Source organism: Oncorhynchus mykiss, chromosome 3 (assembly GCF_057628025.1).
Source record: "Oncorhynchus mykiss isolate SJ-2025 chromosome 3, ASM5762802v1, whole genome shotgun sequence".
NCBI classification, from domain to species: Eukaryota; Metazoa; Chordata; class Actinopteri; order Salmoniformes; family Salmonidae; genus Oncorhynchus; species Oncorhynchus mykiss.
Genome location: NC_143024.1, coordinates 43751700 through 43776821, shown reverse-complemented (window position 1 = coordinate 43776821; position 25122 = coordinate 43751700). Strand labels below are relative to the sequence as shown.

The window sequence follows — 25122 nt, the reverse complement described above, 5'->3', positions numbered from 1 at the left end:
ATTGCAGCTATGGATAGGGCTTTCTGCGGTGGGGGAGAGAAATGTGAGAAAGGGGGCTTGGGAAAGGAGATATACATACTGTACGGGAGCCAAGTGCCGCGGGAAAGAGAGGAACGGTGACTCGGTAGACGGGAGGATAGGCGGGGCAGAGGTAGATAGAGAGGGAGGGAGGGAGCGGAATGGCATGGTTGCCGCCTTCTGCGCTGCCTCTCAGGGGGGAAGAGGGAGAGAGGAGAAGGCGAGTCATGAGAGTAAGACGGAGAGCACAAGAGAGAGAGAAAGGGAAAATAGAGTAGTGTATATGCTCAGTGTGTTCAGTAAGTCCCTGGGCTGTGTTTCTCTATGGAGACTGAGGGTGACTGGCTGGAAGGCCCACTGCCCAGCCTGCTGATCCAGCTCCTCTGGACTCTGCTGGCTGTGGGCCTAGTGGGGATCCTTTCTATGCTACTCCACCAAGACCCCTGGCAGCTCATCCCCCGGAGAGTCCACAAACAGGTCAGGCTCAGGAACACACTGCTTCCTTGGTCCTGATAGGAGGGACTCGTTCAGCATTATGACACTCGGTGGAAGTTCGTAATCTGAGGAGATTTTCTCTCTTTGTTTTGCTATTTGTCCTTTTCTTTATCTTAATCGTTTTTGTTTCTCTCCTGTTTCAGAAAGTCCAAGTGGAGCTTGAGGGGATCAAGAAGAACCTGGACCAGGTGGCCGTGAAGACCGAGGAGGTCCTGAGTACCACTCCTCAGCAGTCCAGCACTGCCCCTGTCCTGCGCTCTGAACTGGACTTCACCCTGAAGAAGATGGACCACGCCTACATCCTCTCCTCTGTCTATCTAGAGAAGTGAGTTGACTTGTCGGTTTTCTTTCTGTAGCCAGTTTCCATTTTTGGGGTTCTTATTGCCCTGACAAAAGCAACAAACAAGCAAGTGAAAAATACAACATTCTATTTAAGCAGCATTAAATCTCTCACGCCACTTCCCTCCCCATCCCTCCTCCACTGACATTTCCTCTTCCTTGCCTCAGGCTGAAGACGGTGGACGTGGTCATCCGCAACACGCAGGGGGCCGAGGGCGTTCTGAAGAAGTACGAGCAGCGACTGCGCGAGGTCCAAACGGTGCCCAATGACGTCAAGGAGGTGGAGATGTACCGCACCCAGCTCAAGGTGAACTGACTGGGCAGCTCTGGGCACAGCCTCAGCCTTTATTCTTGTGATATGTTTCCACTGAACAACCAGGCTTTTGTTCCCGGTTCTCTGAACACTTACCTCCTCTTTGTATGACACAGTTGGTCCGCTTTTTCCAAGCCATGGGAGCTGGAGAGGCTTTTGCATAAACGCTACTCAGTAGATTGTGATTGTGGTTGTGATGTTTATTACATTAAAAACACATGCGCTTTGGGACATTAATGAACTGTGTGGGATTCATTACGGGTTTGTTGACAGCCAACGCTCGTGTATTTTTGCGTTTTATATATGTATCATTGGATTATGAACATGGAAACAAGGCAGGTTTACAAAGAGAGAGAAACTATTTACGCGATGAAACAAGACATGCATAACTTGTTCTGTGAAAAAATTTAACTTTTTCAAAGATTTTTTGTTGTTGACGTAAGCTGCACTTATTGACAGCTTATTTAACAATCTAACTGTTGCTCTTCCCTCCCGTCTCCTTCCCTGTAGAAAATGCGCGCTGAAGCGGAGGGTGAAAAGCCTGCATTCGATTCTCTGGAGGGCGAGCTCAGAAAGGCAACAGCCGTGAGCGAGAAGATGTCTCGTGTGCACAGTGAGCGTGACGCTGAGTTGGACCACTACCGTCATCTCCTGTCCGGTCTCCAGGACCGCTGGCAGGCTGTGTTCTCCCAGATGGACCTGCGTCAGCGGGAGCTGGAGCAGCTGGGTCGCCAGCTGGGTTACTACAGAGAGAGCTACGACTGGCTCATCCAGTGGACCGGTGAGGCCAAGCAGAGGCAGGAGAAGATCCAGGCCGTGTCCATCAGCGACAGCAAGACTCTGAAGGAGCAACTGGCCCAGGAGAAGGTACTGATGGGGGAATATTAGGGGTCCGTTACATCACTGCATGGCTCCAGGTGCTTAGCTGATCAACTGAACGTTCTGGAACTTTGTGAAAATAAATCATTGACACCTTTTTTCCGACTTATTTTGTATGCTACTTCTGAGACGAGGAATGTTATAAAAGGTGTGTGTTGTGTAGTTCTCCTCATTGAACATACACAGGCACACCGTGAAATCCCATCCAGACTAATTCTGATTATTTCCCCCGACATAGAAACTTCTGGAAGAGATTGAGCAAAACAAAGAGAAAGTTGACGAGTGTCAGAAATATGCTAAGGCATATATCGACACTATCAAGGTAAGCATGCACAACATTAGTGAGGAAAGCATATTATTACATTCATATCCATCCATTGTCTTCACTTCATAAAGGTTTCAGTGTTGAAACATCCTGTTTCTTTTTTTATTAGGATTATGAACTCCAGTTGGTGGCCTACAAAGCACAGGTGGACCCTCTCTCACCCCTGAAGAAAACCAAAATGGATTCGGCCTCAGATAACATCATTCAAGAGGTCTGTGCCACTTGTGTAATCTGAGCGCAGATTGTCATTCTCCGACAACCATTTGCAATGCTAGGAGAAACGTTTAGATCGGTAGTTTAAGACAAAACCCCGCACCTAATCAAAGGTTTCCTGTTTCATTTCTTCTCCATCAGTACGTGACGCTAAGAACCCGTTACAGCGAGCTGATGACTCTGACCAGTCAGTACATCAAGTTTATCACCGACACACAGCGCCGCCTGGAGGACGAGGAGGTGCGTGACAACACACTGGGAAATCCGAACCCTAACCCATTGACAACCAATGAAAAACAAATGCACGACCACTCTTTTGCACGCACAAATGCATACACACTCATTAATGTATGGATGATATTCTTTCATTTTGAGGTAAAGTATGGTTTGGAACGTTGGCATTGGCATGCTGTGCTGTAGCCGCAGGATGTTAGGGCACCTAGCAGACAGGAAGTCCTATCTCTTAGAATGATGGCCATGCGGTGCTATTCGGCAAATATGAACGCTCTACCAAAAATCAGCCTAGTGCTAAGTGTCATGGTTCTCAGATGGGAAACAGGGACTATCAATTAGATTAGTTTCTTCATCATATTAATTTCTTACGGTGCCTTAAAATATCCAGGGCCAAGTAGATACTGATCTATTATATGAACACCAATGTCAATTGCATACTGTTTTGGTAAGCAGTAGTGGCCTTGTCACAAAATTCAATGAATTGATGAAACGTTTATGTTCAGCCTGAAGCAAAAGAAAGAGAGCATCCTCAAACGATTAAGAGACCACGAGAGGAAATTCCAGTGGGTTAGGAGAAGCAACTCATAGGGGTTTACACATTTTGAATTTTGGCCTATTCATTTTCATGTCATTTATTGAGGTGTGCCGTAATATATTTTTTTTAAAGGGCGTTCTTTCTTTCACTATGTCTATTTTTCTCATTGGCCACTCTTTCTTAGATGTCAATCTAAGCTCTCCCACTGTATGCTTCAGGCCGACTGCCATGTCCTTCAACTTTTCTTTTTTCAGATGAACACACACTTCCCCGTCTCCCGTTCTTTTCTAACCCTAATGTTTTTGTTTGTTTCTTTGCTTCTCTTAACTGCTTGCCAGTGCTTTGTCATGATGAATGCTTATCTTGTTTGGGCGCTAAAAGAGGTAAATAATCCACTACGCTCCAGTCACTATTCTCTCATTATGTGCCTTACCTTCCATACCCTCAGGCTTCAATTCATCACCTAAACTGTCAAACATTTTCATATTTACCTTACATTCACTTACTTCCGTGTCTCGTTTATTCTGTGTTCGCATGGGCTTTAGGTGCTATTTTCTTTATTACATTTTCAGACAATCCTTGTACTATCCCTGCTTTCCCCTTTGCACATATTCTGCCCAGTTCCTTGATAATAGGGATCTAAAGAATACATTGCATTGTTGTGCAAGAAATCATAACAGGTTGTTTAACCGTGTGAATAGATTCATTTCAACTAACTAGTTGCTGGTTGATTGTGATGTCATTTTTGAATAACAACTTTGAGTAATTTCAAGCTGAAAATAGATTATAAAAAAAAAAAGATTCACTTTACTATTTCACTTATGCAAAATGGTTTATCACAAAATAATTGCCTTAAGGACACCGATATTGAAAAAGATACAGTTGCATGCCACATGAGTTCCTCACTTTGTTGTGTTGTGATGTCTTGTCTCCATACATTAATTGTTACATAACCATTTTCCATCTTACTTGTTTCTCCCTTGAATTGTCTTTGTCGAAGATATCTTGCTTTAACAGCATCTTCCTGAATGAATTTACATCTGAGCATATATCTATCTTTAAGCTACCTATTAACATTTAACCTGTCATGCTTAATTTTTTATATTTTCTTTACCATTTGCTTCCACTAATACAGAAAGCTGCTGAGAAAATGAAAGCGGAAGACAGGAAAAAAATGGCAGAGATGCAGGCTGAGTTAAACAAACAGAAGCAGCTAGCTGAATCTCATGCAAAGGCCATTGCCAAGGCCGAGCAAGAAGCTCAAGAGCTGAAGCTCATGATGCAGGAGGAAGTCAGCAGGAGACAAGTTGTGTCTGTAGATGCAGAAAAGCAAAAGCACAATATCCAGCTGGAACTACATGAGCTCAAAAATCTCTCAGAGCAGCAGATCAAGTCCAAGAGTCAACAGGTAGAAGAAGCCAATCAGAGCAGAGTCAAGATTGAGGAGGAAATCCGTATCATCAGGATCCAGCTGGAGACCACTGTCAAACAGAAGTTTACAGCTGAGGATGAGCTCAAGCAGCTCCGGGAAAAAGCGTCTGAAGCCGAGAGGCTGAGGAAGCTTGCACAGGAGGAGGCTGAGAAGCTCCGCAAACAGGTCAACGAGGAGACCCAGAAAAAACGCAAGGCAGAGGAAGAGCTCAAGTTAAAGTCTGAGGCTGAGAAGGAGGCAGCCAAGCAGAAGCAGAAGGCTCTGGAAGACCTTGAGAAGCTGAAGATGCAGGCAGAGGAGGCGGAGAGACGCATGAAGCAAGCTGAAGTGGAGAAGGAGAGGCAGATCAAGGTTGCCCAGGAGGTGGCACAGAAGAGTGCTGCCACCGAACTCCAGAGCAAACGCATGTCCTATGTTGAAAAGACATCAAAGCTGGAGGAATCACTCAAACTAGAGCATGTCACCGTCATCCAGCTTCAGGAGGAGGCAGCTCGTCTCAAGAAGCAACAGGAAGAGGCTGATATGGCCAGGGAGGAGGCGGAGAAGGAGTTAGAGAAATGGAGGCAGAAGGCCAATGAGGCACTCCGCTTAAGGCTCCAGGCTGAGGAAGAAGCTCACAAAAAGAGTTGTGCCCAGGAGGATGCCGAGAAACAGAAGGAGGATGCTGAGCGTGAGGCCAGGAAGAGGGCTAAAGCTGAGGAGTCGGCACTCAAACAGAAAGATATGGCAGAGCAAGAGCTGGAGAGGCAGAGGAGGATAGCTGAGGGAACTGCTCAGCAGAAACTCTCAGCAGAACAGGAGTTAATCCGGCTAAGGGCAGACTTCGACCATGCTGAGCAACAGAGATCCCTGCTTGATGACGAGCTGTACCGCCTGAAGAATGAAGTCAGTGCAGCTGAGCAGCAAAGGAAACAGCTCGAAGATGAACTGGCCAAAGTGAGGAGTGAAATGAATATACTCCTGCAGCTAAAGTCCAAGGCAGAAAAGGAGAGCATGTCCAACACTGAGAAGAGCAAACAGCTCCTTGAATCTGAAGCTGCAAAAATGAGGGACCTTGCTGAGGAGGCCGGCAAACTTAGATCCATCGCTGAGGAAGCCAAGCGACAAAGGCAAGTTGCTGAGCAAGAAGCAGCTCGTCAAAGGGTTGAAGCTGAAAGGATCCTCAAAGAGAAGCTTGCTGCCATTAACGAGGCAACTCGCATGAAGACTGAAGCAGAGATTGCCCTCAAAGAAAAAGAGGCTGAGAATGAGCGACTCAGACGACAAGCTGAGGATGAAGCTTACCAGAGGAAAGCTCTGGAGGACCAAGCCAGCCAGCACAAGCAAGATATTGAAGAAAAGATCAATCAACTCAAGAAGTCATCTGAGAATGAGTTGGGAAGACAAAAGACACTTGTAGATGAAACTCTCAAGCAGAGACGAGTGGTTGAGGAGGAAATTCGCATTCTCAAACTAAACTTTGAGAAAGCCTCATCTGGCAAGCTTGATTTGGAGCTGGAGTTGAATAAACTGAAAAACATTGCAGAGGAAACACAACAGAGTAAACTCCAAGCTGAAAAAGAGGCTGAGAAACACAGGAAACTTGCCCTGGAGGAGGAGAAACGCAGGCGCGAAGCAGAGGAAAAGGTCAAAAAGATCACTGCTGCAGAGGAAGAAGCAGGCAGACAGTGCAGAAATGCGCAGGAGGAAGTGGAGCGCCTCAAAAAGAAAGCAGATGAAGCCAAAAAGCAGAAAGAGGATGCTGACAAGGAAGCAGAAAGACAGATCCTCGTAGCCAAACAAGCAGCACAAAAATGCAATGCAGCAGAACAGCAAGTTCAGAGTGTCCTTGTCCAACAGAAGGAGGACAACCTCACGCAGAAACAGCTCAAGGAAGAGTATGAGAAAGCCAAGATGCTTGCGAAACAGGCGGAGCTTGCCAAGGAAAAGGCAGAGAAGGAGGCTGCTCTTCTCCGGCAACAAGCTGAGGATGCAGAACGCCAAAAACAGGCCGCTGAACTCGAAGCTTCCAACCAAGCCAAAGCTCAAGAGGAAGCCGTGAAATTGAGAAAGGAGGCAGAGTTCGAAGCTGCCAAGCGAGCGCAGGCTGAGGCTGATGCAATCAAACAGAAACAACAAGCAGATGCTGAGATGGAAAAGCACAAAAGGCTTGCAGAGAAAACAGTGAGTCAAAAGTCTCAGGTAGAGAAAGAGCTCACAAAGGTCAGGCTTCAGCTGGATGAAACTGACAAGCAAAAATCTGTCTTAGATGAGGAGCTGCAGCGCTTAAAGGACGAAGTCGGTGATGCGGTCAAGCAGAAGGCCCAGGTGGAAGAGGAGTTATTCAAAGTCAAGATTCAGATGGAGGAGCTGGTCAAACTGAAACTCAGAATTGAGCAGGAGAACCAGCGTCTTATCAAAAAGGACAAGGATAACACTCAGAAATTCCTGGCCGAGGAAGCTGAGAACATGAAGAAGCTTGCAGAAGAAGCTGCCAGACTCAGTGTGGAAGCCCAGGAGGCTGCACACATGAGACAGATCGCTGAATCTGACCTCTCCCAACAGAGGGCACTTGCAGAGAAGATGCTAAAGGAGAAGATGCTTGCCATTCAGGAAGCATGTAAACTGAAAGCAGAGGCTGAGATGCTCCAAAGACAGAAGGACCTGGCTCAAGAGCAGGCCCAGAAGCTGCTTGAGGATAAACAACTGATGCAGCAGCGTCTTGAGGAAGAGACTGAGGGCTTCCAGAAATCCTTGGAAGCTGAGCGCAGGAGACAGCTGGAGATCACCGCCGAAGCTGAAAACCTCAAAGTCAAAGTGTCCCAACTAAGTGATGCTCAGTCCAAAGCAGAGAATGAGGCCAAGAAATTCAAGAAGCAAGCAGATGAGATCAGTGCCCGTCTTCATCAGACAGAGCTAGCAACTAAAGAGAAATTGACTGTTGTAGAGAAACTTGAAGTGCAGCGACTGAGCAGCAACAAAGAGGCTGATGAGTTACGCAAAGCCATCGCTGATCTAGAAAAGGAGAAGGACAAACTGAAAAAGGAGGCCGAAGACCTACAGAATAACTCTAAAGAGGTATTGTTAGAGATGGCATAGTAGTGCAGCTTATGTCATTGTTAACCCTCTCTCTGAAAATGAACAATCTTAAATTATTTAATTACATTTCTTTATCTATTCCTTTCCTAAAAATAACCACTTACACAGTTGTATTGTTTTGAGTTATATTTCTATTACGGTACACTAAGCTTAAAAAGATCATATCCCTTCCAGAGATTTTCAGTTTTCCAGGATAAAAGTGTAGATTATTGGTGGTGTTCCCCATAATGTTATCCCCTTACTGAGAAGAGTGTATATACTATTATGTAACATAGGAATAATTCAATCTAATATCTATATTTTTTAACTATTTGGGACTGATTCTTATAAGTGGGGTGCATGGTACTAAAATGTAGTAATTCCTTTGCTATATTGCACGGTATGTGGATTGATGGAGTTTTTTACGGAGTATTTAAAAAATTATGTTCTAATTATGTTCTTGTTTTCCCTTTTTCTCAATTAGATGGTCAATGCTCAGCAGAAACAAATCCAACACGAGAAGACAGTACTCCAGCAGACATTCACCACAGAGAAGGCGGCGCTGTTGAAGAAGGAGAAACAAATTGAAGAGGAGAAGAAGAAGCTGGAGAGCCAGTTTGAGGAAGAGGTCAAGAAGGCCAAGGCCCTCAAAGAGGAACAGGAACGGCAGAGGAAGCAAATGGAGGAGGAGAAGAATCAACTTCAGGCTACCATGGATGCTGCCCTCAACAAACAAAAAGAGGCTGAGAAAGAAATGCTCAACAAGCAAAAAGAGATGCAGGAGCTTGAAAGGAAACGACTTGAACAGGAAAAGCTGCTTGGCGAGGAGAACAAGAAACTTCGCGAGAAACTGCAGCAGCTCGAGGTCGCCCATAAAGAGCCAATCTCCCACACCAGAGAAATCGATATCCAGACTGACAATGTGCCTGAGGATGAACTGATCCATATGACCATGGTGGAGACATCAAAGCAGGTTATCAATGGCCAAAGTGTTGGGGATGAGGTTGACAGTAAGAAGGATACATTGTCTTTTGATGGCATCCGCGAGAAAGTACCTGCAAGCAGACTTTATGAAGTTGGCCTTTTGACGAAAAAGGAGTTTGATAAGCTGAAGAATGGCAAAGCTACCGTGCAAGACCTCAGCCAGACTGATAAGTTAAGAACAATTCTGCAGGGCAAGAACTGTATAGGGGGTGTCTTGACACAGTCTAATCAGAAAATGGCAATATATCAAGCTATGAAAGAAAAGAAACTGACTCCTGGTTGTGCTTTGATCCTCCTGGAGGCACAGGCAGCCTCTGGCTATGTAGTCGACCCAGTTAGAAACAAGAAACTCTCTGTCAGTGAGGCTGTGAAGGAAGGCCTGATCGGACCTGAGCTGCACAACAAAATGCTGTCTGCTGAGAGAGCTGTCATTGGTTACAAAGACCCTTACACCAGTAACAAGATCTCACTCTTTGAAGCTATGAAGAAGGGCTTGATTGACAGAGACCATGCCATTAGGCAGCTTGAGGCTCAGATAGCTACTGGTGGACTCATTGATCCCATAAACAGCCACCGTGTGCCCATCGAGACTGCATACAAACAGGGGCAGTTTGATGCTGAGATGAACAAGATACTGGAGGACCCTTCGGATGACACCAAGGGATTCTTTGATCCTAACACCCAGGAGAACTTAACATACCATCAACTAATGCAGAGATGCAGCACAGATCCGGAGACAGGACTGCTGCTCCTGCCCATCACTGAGAAGGCTGCTCTGAGCACGTCAACCTACACAGAGGAGGAGACCAAGGATGTGTTCAGCAAGACGACCGTCTCTGTGCCATTTGGAAAATTCAAAGGAAAGACTGTAACTATCTGGGAAATCATCAATTCGGAGTACTTTACCGAGGACCAGAGAAAGGATCTTATTCGTCAGTACAAGACAGGAAAGATCACAGTGGAAAAAATCATCAAGATTGTTATCACCATGGCAGAGGAAAAGGAAAAAAAGAATGAAATCGCTTTTGAGGGTCTGAGGGGACCTGTCCTTGCTACTGAACTACTGGAGTCCAAGGTAATCGACAAAGACCTCTACAACAAGCTGCACACAGGCAATAAAACAATCAAAGAGGTGTCTGAAATGGAGCCTGTTCACAAATCCTTGAAGGGTACAAACTGCATTGCAGGTGTAGTTATTGATTCAACTAAGGAGACTATGTCTTTCTATCAAGCCATGAAGAAGGATATGATGAGGGTAGGGCCTGCTTTAACTCTGCTGGAAGCACAAGCAGGAACAGGATTTGTTGTTGATCCTATAAAGAATCAGAAGTTCACTGTCGATGAAGCTGTGAAAGCAACTGTCATTGGTCCTGAGCTGCATGAAAAACTACTGTCAGCTGAAAGAGGTGTTACAGGCTACAAAGATCCTTACACAGGAAAGACTGTGTCTTTGTTCGAAGCAATGAAGAAAGAACTCATTCCAAAAGATCAGGGCATCAGACTCCTAGATGCGCAGCTTGCAACAGGAGGCATCATTGATCCAGTGAAAAGCCACCGCATCCCACATGATGTTGCCTGTAAACGAGGCTTCTTTGATGATGACATGAAGCATATTCTGAATAATCCAACTGATGATGTTAAAGGCTACTTTGACCCCAACACACAGGAAAATGTCACATACTCACAGCTATACAAGAGATGTGTCACTGACAATAAATCTGGCCTTCAGCTTCTTCCTCTGTCTGAGAAAGCAATCAATGCAAAGGAAGAGCATACATACACAGACGTCCAAACCAAAGAGGCCATGAGCCAAGCAACAATGGAGCTGCAGTCTGGTCCATTCAAAGGGAAAAAACTCACTATCTGGGAAATGATCCACTCTGAATATATTACAGAGGAACAGAGAATTGACCTGATGAGGCAGTATAGGTCTGGAAAGATTACAATAGAAAAGATCATCACGATTGTGATCACCATTGTAAATGAGAAAGAGGCTAAGAAACAAGAGCAAGACAGCTTCAAAGGGCTTAGAGCACCTGTCTCTGCCAAGTCACTGTTTGATTCCAAAATCATTGACAAAGCTACGTTTGACATGCTCCAACAAGGCAAAAAGACACCTACACAGGTCAGCGAAAATGTCAATGTAAGCAAGTACCTACAGGGCTCTGACAGTATTGCTGGTGTCTACCTTGAACCAACAAAGGAGAAGATCAGCATCTATCAAGCTATGAAGAAAAATCTTCTGAGACACAACACAGGCCTGTCACTTCTAGAGGCCCAAGCTGCCACAGGGTTCATTATAGATCCAGTGATGAACCAGTACCTGTCAGTGGATGATGCAGTTAAAGCAGGCATTGTCGGCCCTGAGCTACATGAGAAACTGCTTGCTGCTGAAAAAGCAGTCACTGGTTACAAAGATCCCTTCACGGGCAAAACAATCTCTCTCTTCCAAGCAATGGAAAAAGATCTAATCATTAAAGACCATGTCATGCCACTCTTGGAGGCCCAACTGAGTTCAGGAGGAATCATTGATCCTGTAAACAGCCACCGCGTTCCTATTGACGTTGCCTATCAGAAGAGCCTTTTCAGCAAAGAAATGACACACAGCTTCTCGAAACCATCTGACGATAACAAAGCTTTCTCAGACCCCAATTCAGATGATAAAGTAACATACAAACAGCTTAAAGAGAAGTGCACTAGAGATCCTGATTCAGGCATGAACCTTCTACCACTTTCCAAGCCACAGGCCCATATTGTGGTGGAGAAGACATACCTCTACACGGAGGAACAGACGCAGAATGACCTGGCCACAACACAAATTGACCTCCCCAGTTCACTTGAGTCCCTTGCTGGAGGGTCAAAAAGTATCTGGGATATCATGAACTCAAATCTACTTCCTGAGCAAGAGAGGAAGAAGCTGATGGAGGAGTATCGTTCTGGCAGTATCACTAAAGAGCGCATGATCATCATCATTATTGAGATTATGGAGCAGAGAGAGATCATCCGAGGTGAAACTGTTAAGTCCTGCAACACAATCAGACGTAGGGTCACTATTGAGGAGCTCTACAATTCCCGTATCATTGACCTGGAGACATTCAACCTGCTGAAGCAAGACAAAAGAAACATCCGTGACATTATGGAGATGCAGAGTGTGAAGCAGTATCTGTTTGGCACGGGCTGCGTTGCTGGTGTCATATCTGACTCCACTTCCAGGATGAGCATTTATTCAGCGATGAAGAGAGGGTTCTTGAAGCCTGAAATTGCCCTTAGTCTCTTGGAAGCACAAGCAGCAACAGGATTCATAATTGATCCTGTGAGAAACGAGACACTCACTGTTGATGAGGCTGTCCGCAAGGGTGTGGTCGGCCCTGAGATCCATGACAGACTTCTGTCAGCTGAGAGAGCGGTCACAGGCTACAAGGACCCTTACAGTGGCAAAATAATATCTCTCTTCCAAGCAATGAAAAAGGACCTTGTTCTGGAGGATTATGCTCTGAAAATGTTGGAGGCTCAGACTGCCACAGGAGGCATTATGGATCCTGAATTCTACTTCCACCTCCCAGCGGACATTGCCACACAGAGAGGATACATCAACAAGGAAACAAATGAAAGGCTTGCTGATGACGTAAAGGGATTTGTTGACCCTGTCACTGAGGAGAAACTTTCTTATGCCCAATTACTCAGGAGATGCAAGATTGACCCTACCAATGGGATGCGCTTGCTGTCACTGGGAGACAAGAGACTGACGTTCAAAGGTCTTAGAAAACAGATCACCATAGAGGAGATGTTACGCTCTCAGATCATCGACCAACAGACGGTCAATGAGCTGAATGAAGGTCTGATTTCAGTGGAAGAGGTTAGCCGCAGACTCCAAAAATACCTTGAGGGCACAAGCTGTATCGCTGGTGTTTATGTAGAGGGAACTAATGACCGTCTATCAGTCTACCAAGCCATGAAAAAGAACATGATCAGGCCAGGAACTGCCTTTGAACTGCTGGAGGCTCAGGCTGCCACAGGCTATGTAATTGACCCAATCAAAAATCTCAAACTTACGGTCAATGAATCTATCAAGATGGGAATAGTGGGGGCAGAATTCAAAGACAAGCTTCTCTCTGCTGAGCGTGCCGTGACAGGTTACAGAGACCCCTATTCCGGAAAGACAATCTCTCTGTTCCAGGCCATGAAGAAGGGGCTCATCTTAAAAGACCATGGAATACGTCTCCTTGAGGCTCAGATTGCCACTGGTGGAATCATTGACCCAGAGGAGAGTCATCGCTTGCCAGTGGAGGTGGCCTACAACCGTGGCCTCTTCGACGAGGAGATGAATGAGATTCTCACAGATCCATCAGATGACACCAAGGGTTTCTTCGATCCCAACACTGAGGAGAACCTGACCTACCTTGGGCTAATGGAGAGGTGCATCACTGACCCAGCTACTGGCCTTGTCCTCCTGCTCCTGAAGGAGAAGAAGCGCGAGAGAAAGACCTCCTCCAAATCCTCTGTCCGCAAACGCCGAGTGGTCATCGTGGACCCAGAGTCAGGCAAAGAGATGACTGTCTATGAGGCATTTAGAAAGCAGCTCATTGACCATCAGACCTACCTGGAGCTTTCTGAGCAGGAGTGTGAGTGGGAAGAGATCACACAGACATCCTCTGATGGCGTTGTCAAGTCAATGATCATCGACAGACGGTCAGGAAGACAGTATGACATTGATGATGCCCTCGCACGAGGCCTCATTGACCAGACTTCACTTAGTACCTACCGCTCCGGAAACCTGTCCATCACTGAGTTTGCTGACATGCTGTCTGGAAACATGGGTGGCTTCCGCTCCCGGTCATCCTCTTTTGGTTCCACCTCTGGTTCCACCTCATCATCATACAATCCCATGAGCCCCATACCCTCCATTAGACCCCCTGCAATCATGTGGAATGACCCCACGGAGGAGACTGGCCCTGTAGCCGGAATCCTGGATACAGACACTTTGGAGAAGGTGTCAGTCACAGAGGCCATGCACAGGAACCTTGTGGACAATATCACAGGCCAAAGACTACTTGAGGCACAAGCCTGCACAGGGGGCATAATCGACCCAACTACTGGTGAACGATTCGCTGTTACTGAGGCAACCGAGAAAGGGCTTGTGGACAAGGTGATGGTGGACCGTATCACCCTGGCTCACAAAGCTTTTAATGGATTTGAGGACCCAAGAACTAAAGTGAAGATGTCTGCCTCCCAAGCTCTGAAGAAAGGCTGGCTGTATTATGAAGCTGGGCAACGTTTTCTGGAAGTCCAATACCTTACGGGGGGGCTGATTGAACCGGATGTTGAGGGTAGAGTCTCACTGGATGAATCCATCAGAAAGGGCACAATTGATGCTCGAACTGCTCAGAAGCTGAGAGATGTGAGCGCTTACTCCAAATACCTGACATGTCCCAAAACCAAACTAAAAATATCTTACAAAGATGCCATGGACAGAAGCATGGTTGAGGAAGGATCTGGCCTGCGACTGCTGGAGGCCTCCTCACAGTCAAGCAAGGGGCTGTACAGCCCATACAATGCCAGCAATTCCGGGTCTGCCGCTGGCTCCCGGTCCGGGTCCAGGACTGGATCCAGAACAGGATCCAGAAGAGGCAGCTTTGATGCCACAGGTTCCGGTTTCAGTATGAACTTCTCATCCTCCTCCTTCACCAGCTCCAGCAGTTACGGTGGCCGCAGATATAATGCAGGACCTCATAATGGGCTCAACATGGATGAGCTAGCCCAAGCCCTTATGGCTCTAGCAATGATCAGGCCATGCAGCTCAGAAGAACAACGAGCCTTCCCAATGATGATACCAATGCATACCACAGTCGCATAATTTACAGGAAAAGAAATCGACATTTGAAAAACAAATAATTAATTTATTCTGCTCATGTGGTCACATTCGGAAATGGCTGGAAGTAATTAAATGCAGGTCCTCATATAGATGTCCAAAACAATGCCTTATCTCTCCAGCCTAAAATTTCTTATAACTATTAGATAAATGTAATGTTTTGTTCCATTTTATTGCAATTTTTATTGATTAGTAAGTCAATTTATATTTTAATTGCAAAGTATCGGATTTAGTTTTTACTTCATATAAAGTGATCACAACTGATTTTATAGTTCGCGTTAACACAACTTGTATACTTAAGCTTTCCGAAACGAATATATGTACTTCGAACAGATATATTTTTCCAGTTTTCTTTTTCTTTTTGAACTTAAGAATATTTTTGTCCTCTTTCTTTTATCTGTTTGCCAAGATCCTATGAAATATGCCAACATAGATATTATAGTGACACTTTTAGATGTTTTCATATTTCTGAATGTCTGTATAGAGTTTGACCCAGAGTTTTTTTTTAACATTTTAAAGTGAAATTAGTTATCTGGCACAGTAAAACCAATAGTCGCAGAGCAGAATAAAAAAAACACTACTTAAACAGTGGACGACGACTGCAACATTCAACGTTTAATGAACTGCTTCCGTGTCCTACATCCCAGACAACATTGCCCTTTCTGCTCAGTGGACAGGCCCATGTACCAAGTCATCACCTTATTCTTTAATCGCCCACTCCAAAGTTATGAACTATTATACCCATCATTACGGACTACTATACCCACCATGTACCTCTTGTCAAGTGTTCCTGGTAGACTGTCCTAAGAAGATGTCAGGCTTCTCCATGCTTCCTCTGACATTAGAGGCAAAGATCTGCATCCTGGATGTTGCTTTGGTTCTTGTAAGTTGAAATCAGTTTTCTGATTTTGTCATTTTAGTAATGTAGTAATGTAGTAATGTAAAATACTTTCCTTTTATCCCTTTCATCACAGCCATACACCTTCTCTACTCTCCTCTGATTCTGTTTTTTTCTCTTCCCCCTTTATCGCTAGCATTTCAATTCTAGTTTGGAAGAAAGCGCTATCAAACATTTTTATCAGTTGGATGATTAGGATCATGCCTTTTTCACCTCAGTATTTTAAGATGATTGATTCCCTTTTTTTTGGCAGATGTCTCATTCCATCAGAATTCGATGGGGATTTGCAGAGACTCAGATGGGCATGGCTGATGAGTCTCTTAACAGGGACGATATCCCAATTCAACAGCTTCACCATCCAGAAATTCAGGTAAATTCATCATCCACCATGTAAAGCATTAAATCATCAAATACATTTGGAATGTATTTATTTGTTTGCATTACAATTATTTCAGATTTTTTTGAATATATTTTTTTACTGTTGGTTTTGTTGTCTCAAATTATAATTTTTGTTTTGTTTTTAGATCTGCCATTGAGTACCTTGCTTCCATTGCACCTCCCTCATTTTTGAAGACAGTTGAGGCTTGTGACCCCTGAAGTCTCCCTGGGATACCATACTAGGAACAAACTCCATGAATTTTTTGTTTTGTCCAACGTTCGTACTTGAATATTGATCATAATCCCCCTATTTTGGATTTACACCTCTTACACATGACTATGTTTATGGGCTTTCACATGGTCAGCGCCATAAAGATGAAATGCAATGTAATCTTAATTTTCTGTAAGCAACATCAATGTAACATCAGTCAGAACCAAAGTAAATAGTTGCTGAGATGACATTGCAATATTTGATCTGATACGACAATACATTGAATGAATGTACATATTTTATAGGATGAATACATTTCAAGACATTTTCTGACATTTGACATATTTCCTTTGCAAAAATGATTTTGAAGCTTTGTCATATGTCGCTTTTCAACCAGTATTGGTATGTTTTCCATACCAAGTATGTTTGTTTTCTGTTCTGCTTCTAGGAAGTGTTTTACTTCTGTAAATCTTCGTTTTCATTTTTCATCATATTTTTCATATCTTATATAATACATTTTTGCTTTGCATGTTTTATTAACTTGGTAATAAATATTTTTGGGGAAAAAAAATATTGTAAGAAGAAGAGAATAGGACATGAATCTGCTCTGCAAAACTTGTTTTGTTAAATGCAGATTTAAGTGGTAACAAGATATTTAATCAAAACTAACTGGTTGGTTTTGCTCATTAACATATTTTTGTGTTGAGTGGCATGGTGAGTGGAATCTGGTGTATGTTTTGATGATAACACTTTAATGTAAATAAATGTGCTTTAAAAAGGTAATCTTGTCAACTACATTTCAATATCCAGGTAAATCACACTGACCATGGAATTATCTACACAGTGACCGTACAGCATACAGAACATATCACTGTTTTCAGCATAACACATAAGATTACATTGTGTGTACCTGTAGGCACAGTATAGATATTCACACTAAAGGCTATAAACCAATGTATTGGTAGCAGCATCTGATATACTCTGTTTTTCATGCAAAATTGCTCCATTTAAAAATATATATATTTCACCTTTATTTAACCAGGTAAGCTAGTTGAGAACAAGTTCTCATTTGCAACTGCGACCTGGCCAAGATAAAGCATAGCAGTTCGACACATACAACAACACAGAGTTACACATGGAATAAACAAACATACAGTCAATAATAGAGTAGAAAAAAAGAAAAAGTCTATATACAGTGAGTGCAAATAAGATTCATATGACTTCAGTTTAAGCCATTGTTTTTTGTGGTAGGCCTTATACTTTAGTTTAGTAATTTTATTGTGGTATGCTTATACTTAAGCTTAAAAGCATTGTTCTGTACAGTGGAGGAAAAATGACACAATTGTCATACTTAAGTAAAAAATACCTTAATAAAAAATGACAAAGGTGAAGGTCACCCAGTAAAATAATACTTGAGTACAAGACAAAGTATTTGGTTTTAAATATACTGTACTTAGGTATCAGAAGTAAATGTAATTGATAAAGTATACTTAAGTGTATGAATTTGACCATTGTCCTGTCCTGCTATACTTTCAAAATATAACTAGTACTTTTGGGTGTCAGGGAAAATGTATGGAGTAAAAAGTACATTGTTTTCTGTAGTAAGGTAAAAGTTGTCAAAAATATAAATAGTAAAGTACATATACCACCAAAAACGACATAAGTATTACTTTAAAGTATTATACTTACAGTGAGCACCATCATTCACTGGACAGTGACATTTGTTTTTGTTATATTGGTTCTGTACTCTAGCAATTTAAGTTTGAAAGGGTACAATGACAATGATGGTGAAGTGCAGACTGTCCGCTTTAATTTGAGGGTATTTTCATACATACAGAAATGACAGCACCTTTTGTACATGGTCCCCCCCATTTTAAGGTACTGCAAGTATTTGTTGAATTGGCTTCACAGATGTGTGTCGTTAGGCAGGTGTATTCATTTGTGTCGTTAGTGAATGCAGGAGAGCTGTTGATGAATAGTATTGATTCTAGACTTTGCTATTGCCTTTGGAGGTTGTTGTTGGGGTGTGACAACATGAGGAAGACCGCAGTGTTCATGCAAATGAAGCTGGCCGTCATAAGGCTCAGAAATGAAAATCAATCAATCAGGAACATTGCAAGAACCCTGGGAATGCCCAAGTCAACTGTTTGGTTCGTCCTTAACAAGAAAAAAAACAACCGGTGAACTCAATTATGTCAGAAGACCCGGTAGACTGAGGAAGATCACTGTAGTGGATGACCGGAGAATACTCTCTATGGTGAGGAAAACACGCCTGACAACAGCCCAACAGATCAAAAACACTCTCCTGGATGCAGGTGTAGATGTGTCAAAGTCTACCATACGTAGAAGACTACACCAGCAGGACTACAGAGGATACACTACAAGATGCAAACCACTGATGAGCCTGAAGAACAGAAAGGCCAGATTACAGTTTGCTAAAAAGCACCTAAAAGAGCCCCAAAGAGTTCTGGAAAAAAAGTATCGTGGACAGATGAGACAAAGATTAACATATACAAGAGTGATGGAAAGAGGAAAGTGTGGAGAAAAAAAGACATGCCCATGATCCAAAGCATACCACCTCATCGGTGGAACATGGTGGAGGGGGTGTTATGGCTTGGGCCTGTATGACTGCCAGTGGAACAGGCTCACTTGTCTTCATCGATGATGTGACTGCAGACAGAAGTAGAACAATGAATTTAGAAGTCTACAGAAATATTTTATCTGCTCAGATAAAACCAAATGCCTCCAAACTCATTGGATGGCACTTCATCATTCAAAAAGACAATTACTCTAAACATACTGCTAGAGCAACGAAGGGGTTTTTGATGGCCAAAAAGTGGAAAATCCTTGACTGGCCGAGTCACTCACCGCATCTGAATCCAATTGAACATGCATTTTACATGCTGAAGAGGACACTGAAGGCAATAAGTCCCCGAAACAAGCAGGAACTGAAGATGGCTGCAGTACAGGCCTGGCATAGCATCACCAGGGAAGATACCCAGCGTCTGGTGATGTCGATGCATCGCAGACTTCAAGCAGTCATTGCATGAAAAGGATATGCAACCAAATATTAACAATGATTACTTTTTTCTGCATTGTTAAACTGTCCAATGTTTTTGATGCCCGAAAATGGGAGGGACTATGTACAAAAGCTTCTATAATTTCTGAACGGTTCATCCGATATGTATGAAAATACCCTCAAATGAAAGCTGACAGTCTGCACTTCACCCTTATTGTATCCTTTCAAACTCAAAGTGCTAGAGTACAGAACCAATATAAGTACTTTACACCACTGTTACAGTATACCATAGTAGAATCATTATAGGTGAATGAAGTAGTGTCTTCAATGCCCTCTACTTGCTGTCTACAAGCACTACTGTCTGCATTATTTAATTTCACCATTATGAGAGCACTATTAGTTTGACTTACAAGTAATTTCAACTCATGTACTCTTGGAATCAGAGGTCTTGGAATACAAGCAAACAATGAACCCTCATCCCCTCAATCACGATTTAGCTACCAACTTAATTTCATGGATACATTTTCTGTCAGCGACTTGGAGAATGTTAATAGAGACTTAGATATACAGTCTGTGTGGAAGTTGTGCTCTATTGGACTATCTATATGTCTACGTGTGTTTCTTTCTATACTAATGTTAGCCTTTGACATTGATGGAAGATCCAGCCAATATGAGAGATGGGCCGTCTACCTGCCAGAATACCTCTAATGACTGCCTTGACTACCCTTCACTGACCCTGTCCCTCCCACCCCTCCCAGAGAGAGGTGACGAGGAGGTAAGACATCCGAGAATGGGGTGAGGCAGTGCTTTGGGAAGACAGGGCTGTAACAGACCTACCAGTACGGAGCAGTAAAACGAAATACCTGAATTTGAACTTTGGTAGTACTATACTAATGTATCGATGAGAGCAAACTCAGTGTCCTGATCCCTACCAATTCAGCTGCACTAATTCATTTTATTATACTGTATATTGAGTGAAAGCATACACAAATTAATCATCTCTGATGTATTCTTATTTTTGTTGTCTGTTTCAGGAGGAAAGTGTGTATGGATTGGCAACACCCACATCCAAGGAACCAAGCTCTGGGTATGGGTAAATGCTAGGGATGCACCGATATAGCATTTTTGGCAGATACCGATATCCAATATTTTCCTTGCCAAAAAAACTTGTTACTGATAACCAATATTTAAAATGTTTGCAGCCTTTAAAGCATTCTAGTACAGTTACATAGTTAACACACACATACAGTATGGACGCAGCAGTCTAAGGCACTGCAGCACAGTGCAAAAGGCATCACTACAGTCCCTGGTTTCCTATCCAGTCTGTATCACATCCGGCCATGCTTTGGAGTCCAATAGGGCTGCGCACAATTGGCCAGGCGTCGTCCGGGTTTGGCCGGGGTAGGCCTTCATTGTAAATAAGAATTTGTTCTTAACTGATTTGCCTAGTTAAATAAAGGTTACACACACACAACACTGCCCAAAAAGTTATTTTGTTGGTATTTACGTATGTCCCCATTACCTGTAAAACATAATCAAAACATATTTATTTCACTTACTTGCTGTGCTGTTTCATTGTTCATTTGTTCAGTCGTTTCATTCTCAACCAGGATTTCTATGGAACGCCGTTTGGGTCTTTTTGCATGTCAAAAAAGATACACGTCACATAACACTATTTGACGTGTCAAAATGCTTGTTGACCAATCAGGACTTGAATGTGACTGCACGTCACATAATCATTTATCGCGTCCATACTTTTTTTGTGTGTAGTTATTACACATTGATTACTATCACTCGTATTTCATGTGTCACAACGATTCATCGATACGTATGCTATGATGCTGGTAAAGTCTCGCGTACCTACAGTGCTGGTCATAAAAAAAAAGCTAGCTAGCTCATGGATGCAAACAATATTCTTCTCCAAAAACATAGCAAAACTACATCATCTGTTTCAGTAGCAATCATTATCTAGCTAACTATATAGCTAGGTGTCATCATCTAAAATAACACTAATTTATAAAACAGTTGTTATTTAATTAATGGTGGTCGGACCCTTCTATGTGAAGCTAGCCACAATAAGGATTAGGCACAATAGTGGACTTTGCGGTTAGCCCTCAAAATAAACGTATGTCATTGACAGTGACGCAAGTGAATACAAATAGTAGAATTATACCATAATTGAATAGATCATGCTAAAGGAGGTTGGAATGTTGTTAAATAAAATCAACAAAAGACAATAATTTGTTAATTTGACAAAAATCTGTTGAAATCACACTGAAGGTATTATACTTTAGAATTGCATTGGGGGCATACTTATTTCACTGTACAGCCTTACCTATGGATTGTGGATCAATGACATGGGGTATCAGTCTACTCAGTGACAGTCAGAGAACATTAGTGTCGTAGCTCTTATTGCGGGACTCTGAAACAACTGTGAATTGAGCCACATTTATTGTCAACCTATGTGTATTTTACAACATTAACAATGTCTACACGGTATTTCTGATCAATTTGATATTATTTTAATGGACATAAAATGTGCTTTTCTTTCAAAAACAAGGACATTTCTAAGTGACCCCAAACTTTTGAACGGCAGTGTGCGTTATATAGGTATGCACGTCAGCTTTGACATCACATCACCGTTAAACTTGACATCGGGCCAATATCAATATTGGCATTTTTCCGATTCCGATATGTTCACCGATATATCGTGCATCCCTAGTAAATGCAACAACAAGGTGGCCACGGCTAAATTCAAGACCTAGCCATCACAACTTCAACAATTCACATATTGGTGAATTTTCCTTTTTGTATGCATTTGTACGCAACAAGTTTTAATAAGTCCAACCTAAGTGTATGTAAACTTCCGACTTCAAATGTATGAGATGAATAGTGATATTGACACAAGCTTTGTGGGGCTTGTATGCTTCCAGGAGGGAGTCAGAGGAGTGGAGCCAATGGCAGGGGGAGTTCAGAGGTCAAATCCGAGCCCTGCGACACTGGCTGAAGAGCATGGAGATGAGGCTACCTCCTCTGGACCATACGGTCAGTTGGGTTGTTGTGTTGCTCGTTTTCTTACCTTTCTCTCATTCACCTATTTAACCTACAGCTTGAATGTAATTTGTTTTATATATATTAAAAATACATTTTATGTCAACATTGCTAAACATCAGTCTTTTCCCCCCGTAAATTTATTCTCAGAGGTTTAGTGCACATTACGCAGTTAACAGTAGAATGAACAGGGCCTTGGCATATTTAGTAAAGCAACATCCTTGTAGTGAGATCTGCTGAATGAGGCTATCAATCTATTGCCATCATCATCAATGGATATCCACTGAACCATTAAAGACGTACATCGTCCTCCATCCTCTGTTGCTGCGCATCCAATTACCCAGAGTAAAATACACTGATGGAGAGGCGGCTGGATATTAAGTGAAGGAGAAGAATGAGTGAACAATGTTGATATATCATCCATTCACAGGATGCTAGAAGACTGGACAATACCCATCCCCCATGATGCAACTTGTTGGTCTAACGGTAATCGTGTGGGCTGGGAGAAATCCAAAGAAGATTTCAAAGAAAAACAGTGATTTGAGACTGGCCCCTATTATACGCCATGGCGCTGGGCTGAGCATCACTATCGAATAATATGCCCTAAGCCCCAGAGAAATAAATGCTCTCCCACCCAGGGGGCTGGCATGAGACCACTAAACAGAGAACGAGAGAAAAACTGTACAAACAACAGAGCAAGAGTCCGAAGAGGGAGACACATTACACATACAGGCGTATGACTTCAGACAGAAGGAAAAAGAGCAAGGGAATCAGTGAGAGAGAAGAATCTCGAGCCAGGCGGACTCAAGCGGAGATCGAGGTGGTGGTCTTAGCTCCTCCGTGTCCTGCAGCAAGTTTCCTTTGGGGAGAGGGGCAGGCAGGCAAGCTCTTTTGTGCTGTGCTGGGACAGGGAGGCTGGAGAGACGCTCAGCAGTGGAGGCCCAGTGCACACATGAGCGAACAGACTGAAAAGGACATTAGACTCAGATGGGAGGATGAGGACGGAGAGAAAAGAAGGAAAGAAAAACAGGATCTTACCGAGTCCTGTGGTCTGGCCATAAAGGCATTTGTTGTGTTTCCCCCAGCCATTAGTCTTTTTTAGCTGTTAGTGGCGGACAATGACATCTCAGCGTTGCACAATAATTAGTGTGTCTTGAAGGGTGATATTTTATATCACAAACAGTAACAGTGTTCTTTTAGACTTAGGATAATGAACAAGGGCCTCGACTCCGATAACTAGCCTAATCCACAGATTTAAAGCGGACTAGCATGAAACATCAATATGACCAGACTGAAGAGCACACCAAGACTCTTTACAACATGAACACTGATTGAATCAATCGCCATACTGTGTGTTTCAGCATCATGTCGCTCCTCTCTGCATTCCTTTAGCCTTTTTGTCTTCTTTGTGTTTATTTTTGTGTGGTTGTGAGCACTGTGTTACCTCAGGGGGAAAGGAGGACCTTATTGTGATTGATAGGTTTTGGTACATTTAGTGTTACTAAAAGTTCCATTGTCCTAATTGTTTGTGTCACGCGGGACTGGGTGGGTGCAGGAATCCGACGCAGAGAGAGTTCCACTGAGGTTAAGTGCTTTACTCAGGCACAACAAAATAATAAGCCCAACAAATAATTCTCTAGTTTTTCTCTATTCAATTGCAAAACATTTTTGCATTGTGATGCCATCGTCACGCTTTGTTTTGTTTGTGTGACTCAGAAATGTGTGTATGACACATGCATGACTCAACTTAAAGGAGTCAGTGTTTCAGATTTTTTTTTAATGAGCTATAAGGTAGACCACTATGTTCAGTGGTGAGCTGAGGTTGTGGGGGGGGGGCTCCTGTGCCTCTCCCAGTGGGCAGGGGGTTAAATGCAGGTAGTCTTTTATCAGCACTGTGCCTTTATCACAGTGCACCCCTCCATAAGCCTTTTGTCATGTTAATGCTGCTAGTCTGCACCACTGCTGCTTTCAGTCTGGTCTGTGGGAACTCGTTCGTTAGCTCGGTGAACTGCATGAATGAGACACAACACAACTTCCCCCAACACGCCAACAATACACAGGAGAGAGACACACCTGCTCCTTTACACATGCTCTGACAGTGGAGCCATGTTCATTAGAACATACTCTAGCAAAATGTTTTGCAATGGAAAATTTGACATTTGACTTTTGAACGACAATATCAGATAGTACTTCACTGTTTCACTCCACTTCGGGACATTTTATTCCATTCCGTGGCTGTTGAACGGCACCTTGTTTCTCCGTACAGCCTAGCAGCCTCCATAAACCAAGTGAAGGCAATTCATAAACAGCTGTGAAGCAGAAATTTGATTTGTTTAAAATAAAAAGTCGGCCTAGACGTGTACGCTGAATGTTCCACCTGGTGAAAATGACTTGAAGTGATGGCACTGTGTAGGAAGTGCTGCATTTGCGTCATTCAAAACTCAGAAAAGCGATCTCTCCATTCAGAGGGACGTATTAAGGCCAAAAGTTCCCCTCTTCTTTGTTCCGTCCCCCCGCTATTGAGGAACTGCTGGATAAAGAGTGTCTGTGTCCCTCTGTCTCTAAAGGTCTCTAATTTCCCTTGGTCCACTGCAGAGTCTGCATCTCAAATACGCCCTGCATACATAACCTGTAAACAGACCAGGAAGAGGGGTGAGAGATAGCAGCCTATTCTCCTCTCCTCTGTCTTGATGACAGTGGGAAAACAGAAGCCCCTCTCTCTGATGACGGCAGATAATGACTTGGGAAGATAGGTTGGTGTTGATTGCTGTGAATCACCGAGTGGTAAAGTTAAGGAGGGGAGGGATTGTGTGTGTGGTGGTGTGTATGTGTGTATGTGTGTATGTGTGTATGTGTGTATGTGTGTGTGGTG

The 25122-nt window shown here is 43.3% G+C and overlaps 2 protein-coding genes and 1 long non-coding RNA gene across 38 annotated transcripts in view; 2 read left to right on the top strand and 1 right to left on the bottom strand.

Moving 5' to 3' along the window:
• The window catches only part of LOC110518458 (plectin), a 184698-nt gene extending 167735 nt beyond the window's left edge, over positions 1 to 16963 (top strand). For 22 of the 34 annotated variants that reach the window (XM_090229309.1, XM_090229316.1, XM_090229314.1 and 19 more), the window contains 10 exons: positions 657 to 838; positions 1021 to 1159; positions 1676 to 2032; positions 2283 to 2366; positions 2479 to 2580; positions 2724 to 2822; positions 4487 to 7840; positions 8325 to 15576; positions 15845 to 15961; positions 16116 to 16963. In XM_090229309.1, the coding sequence (XP_090085435.1) occupies positions 657 to 838; positions 1021 to 1159; positions 1676 to 2032; positions 2283 to 2366; positions 2479 to 2580; positions 2724 to 2822; positions 4487 to 7840; positions 8325 to 14678 (10671 nt within the window). In that variant the 3' untranslated portion in view covers positions 14679 to 15576; positions 15845 to 15961; positions 16116 to 16963. The remainder of the gene's footprint in view (positions 1 to 656; positions 839 to 1020; positions 1160 to 1675; positions 2033 to 2282; positions 2367 to 2478; positions 2581 to 2723; positions 2823 to 4486; positions 7841 to 8324; positions 15577 to 15844; positions 15962 to 16115) is intronic. The other 12 variants (XM_090229332.1, XM_090229331.1, XM_090229335.1 and 9 more) reach the window with 1 other exon arrangement.
• The window catches only part of LOC149984554 (uncharacterized), a 153479-nt gene that overhangs the window by 115641 nt on the left and 12716 nt on the right, over positions 1 to 25122 (bottom strand). The gene's annotated exons all lie outside the window — the stretch shown is intronic.
• The window catches only part of macf1b (microtubule actin crosslinking factor 1b), a 45205-nt gene continuing 37843 nt past the window's right edge, over positions 17761 to 25122 (top strand). The window contains exons 1-3 of one of the 2 annotated variants that reach the window (XM_036973881.2): positions 17761 to 19974; positions 20234 to 20286; positions 22133 to 22244. In XM_036973881.2, coding sequence (XP_036829776.2) covers positions 19852 to 19974; positions 20234 to 20286; positions 22133 to 22244 — 288 coding nt within the window. In that variant the 5' untranslated portion in view covers positions 17761 to 19851. Of the gene's footprint in view, positions 19975 to 20233; positions 20287 to 22132; positions 22245 to 25122 lie in introns of those variants that run through there. The other variant, XM_036973879.2, reaches the window with a different exon arrangement.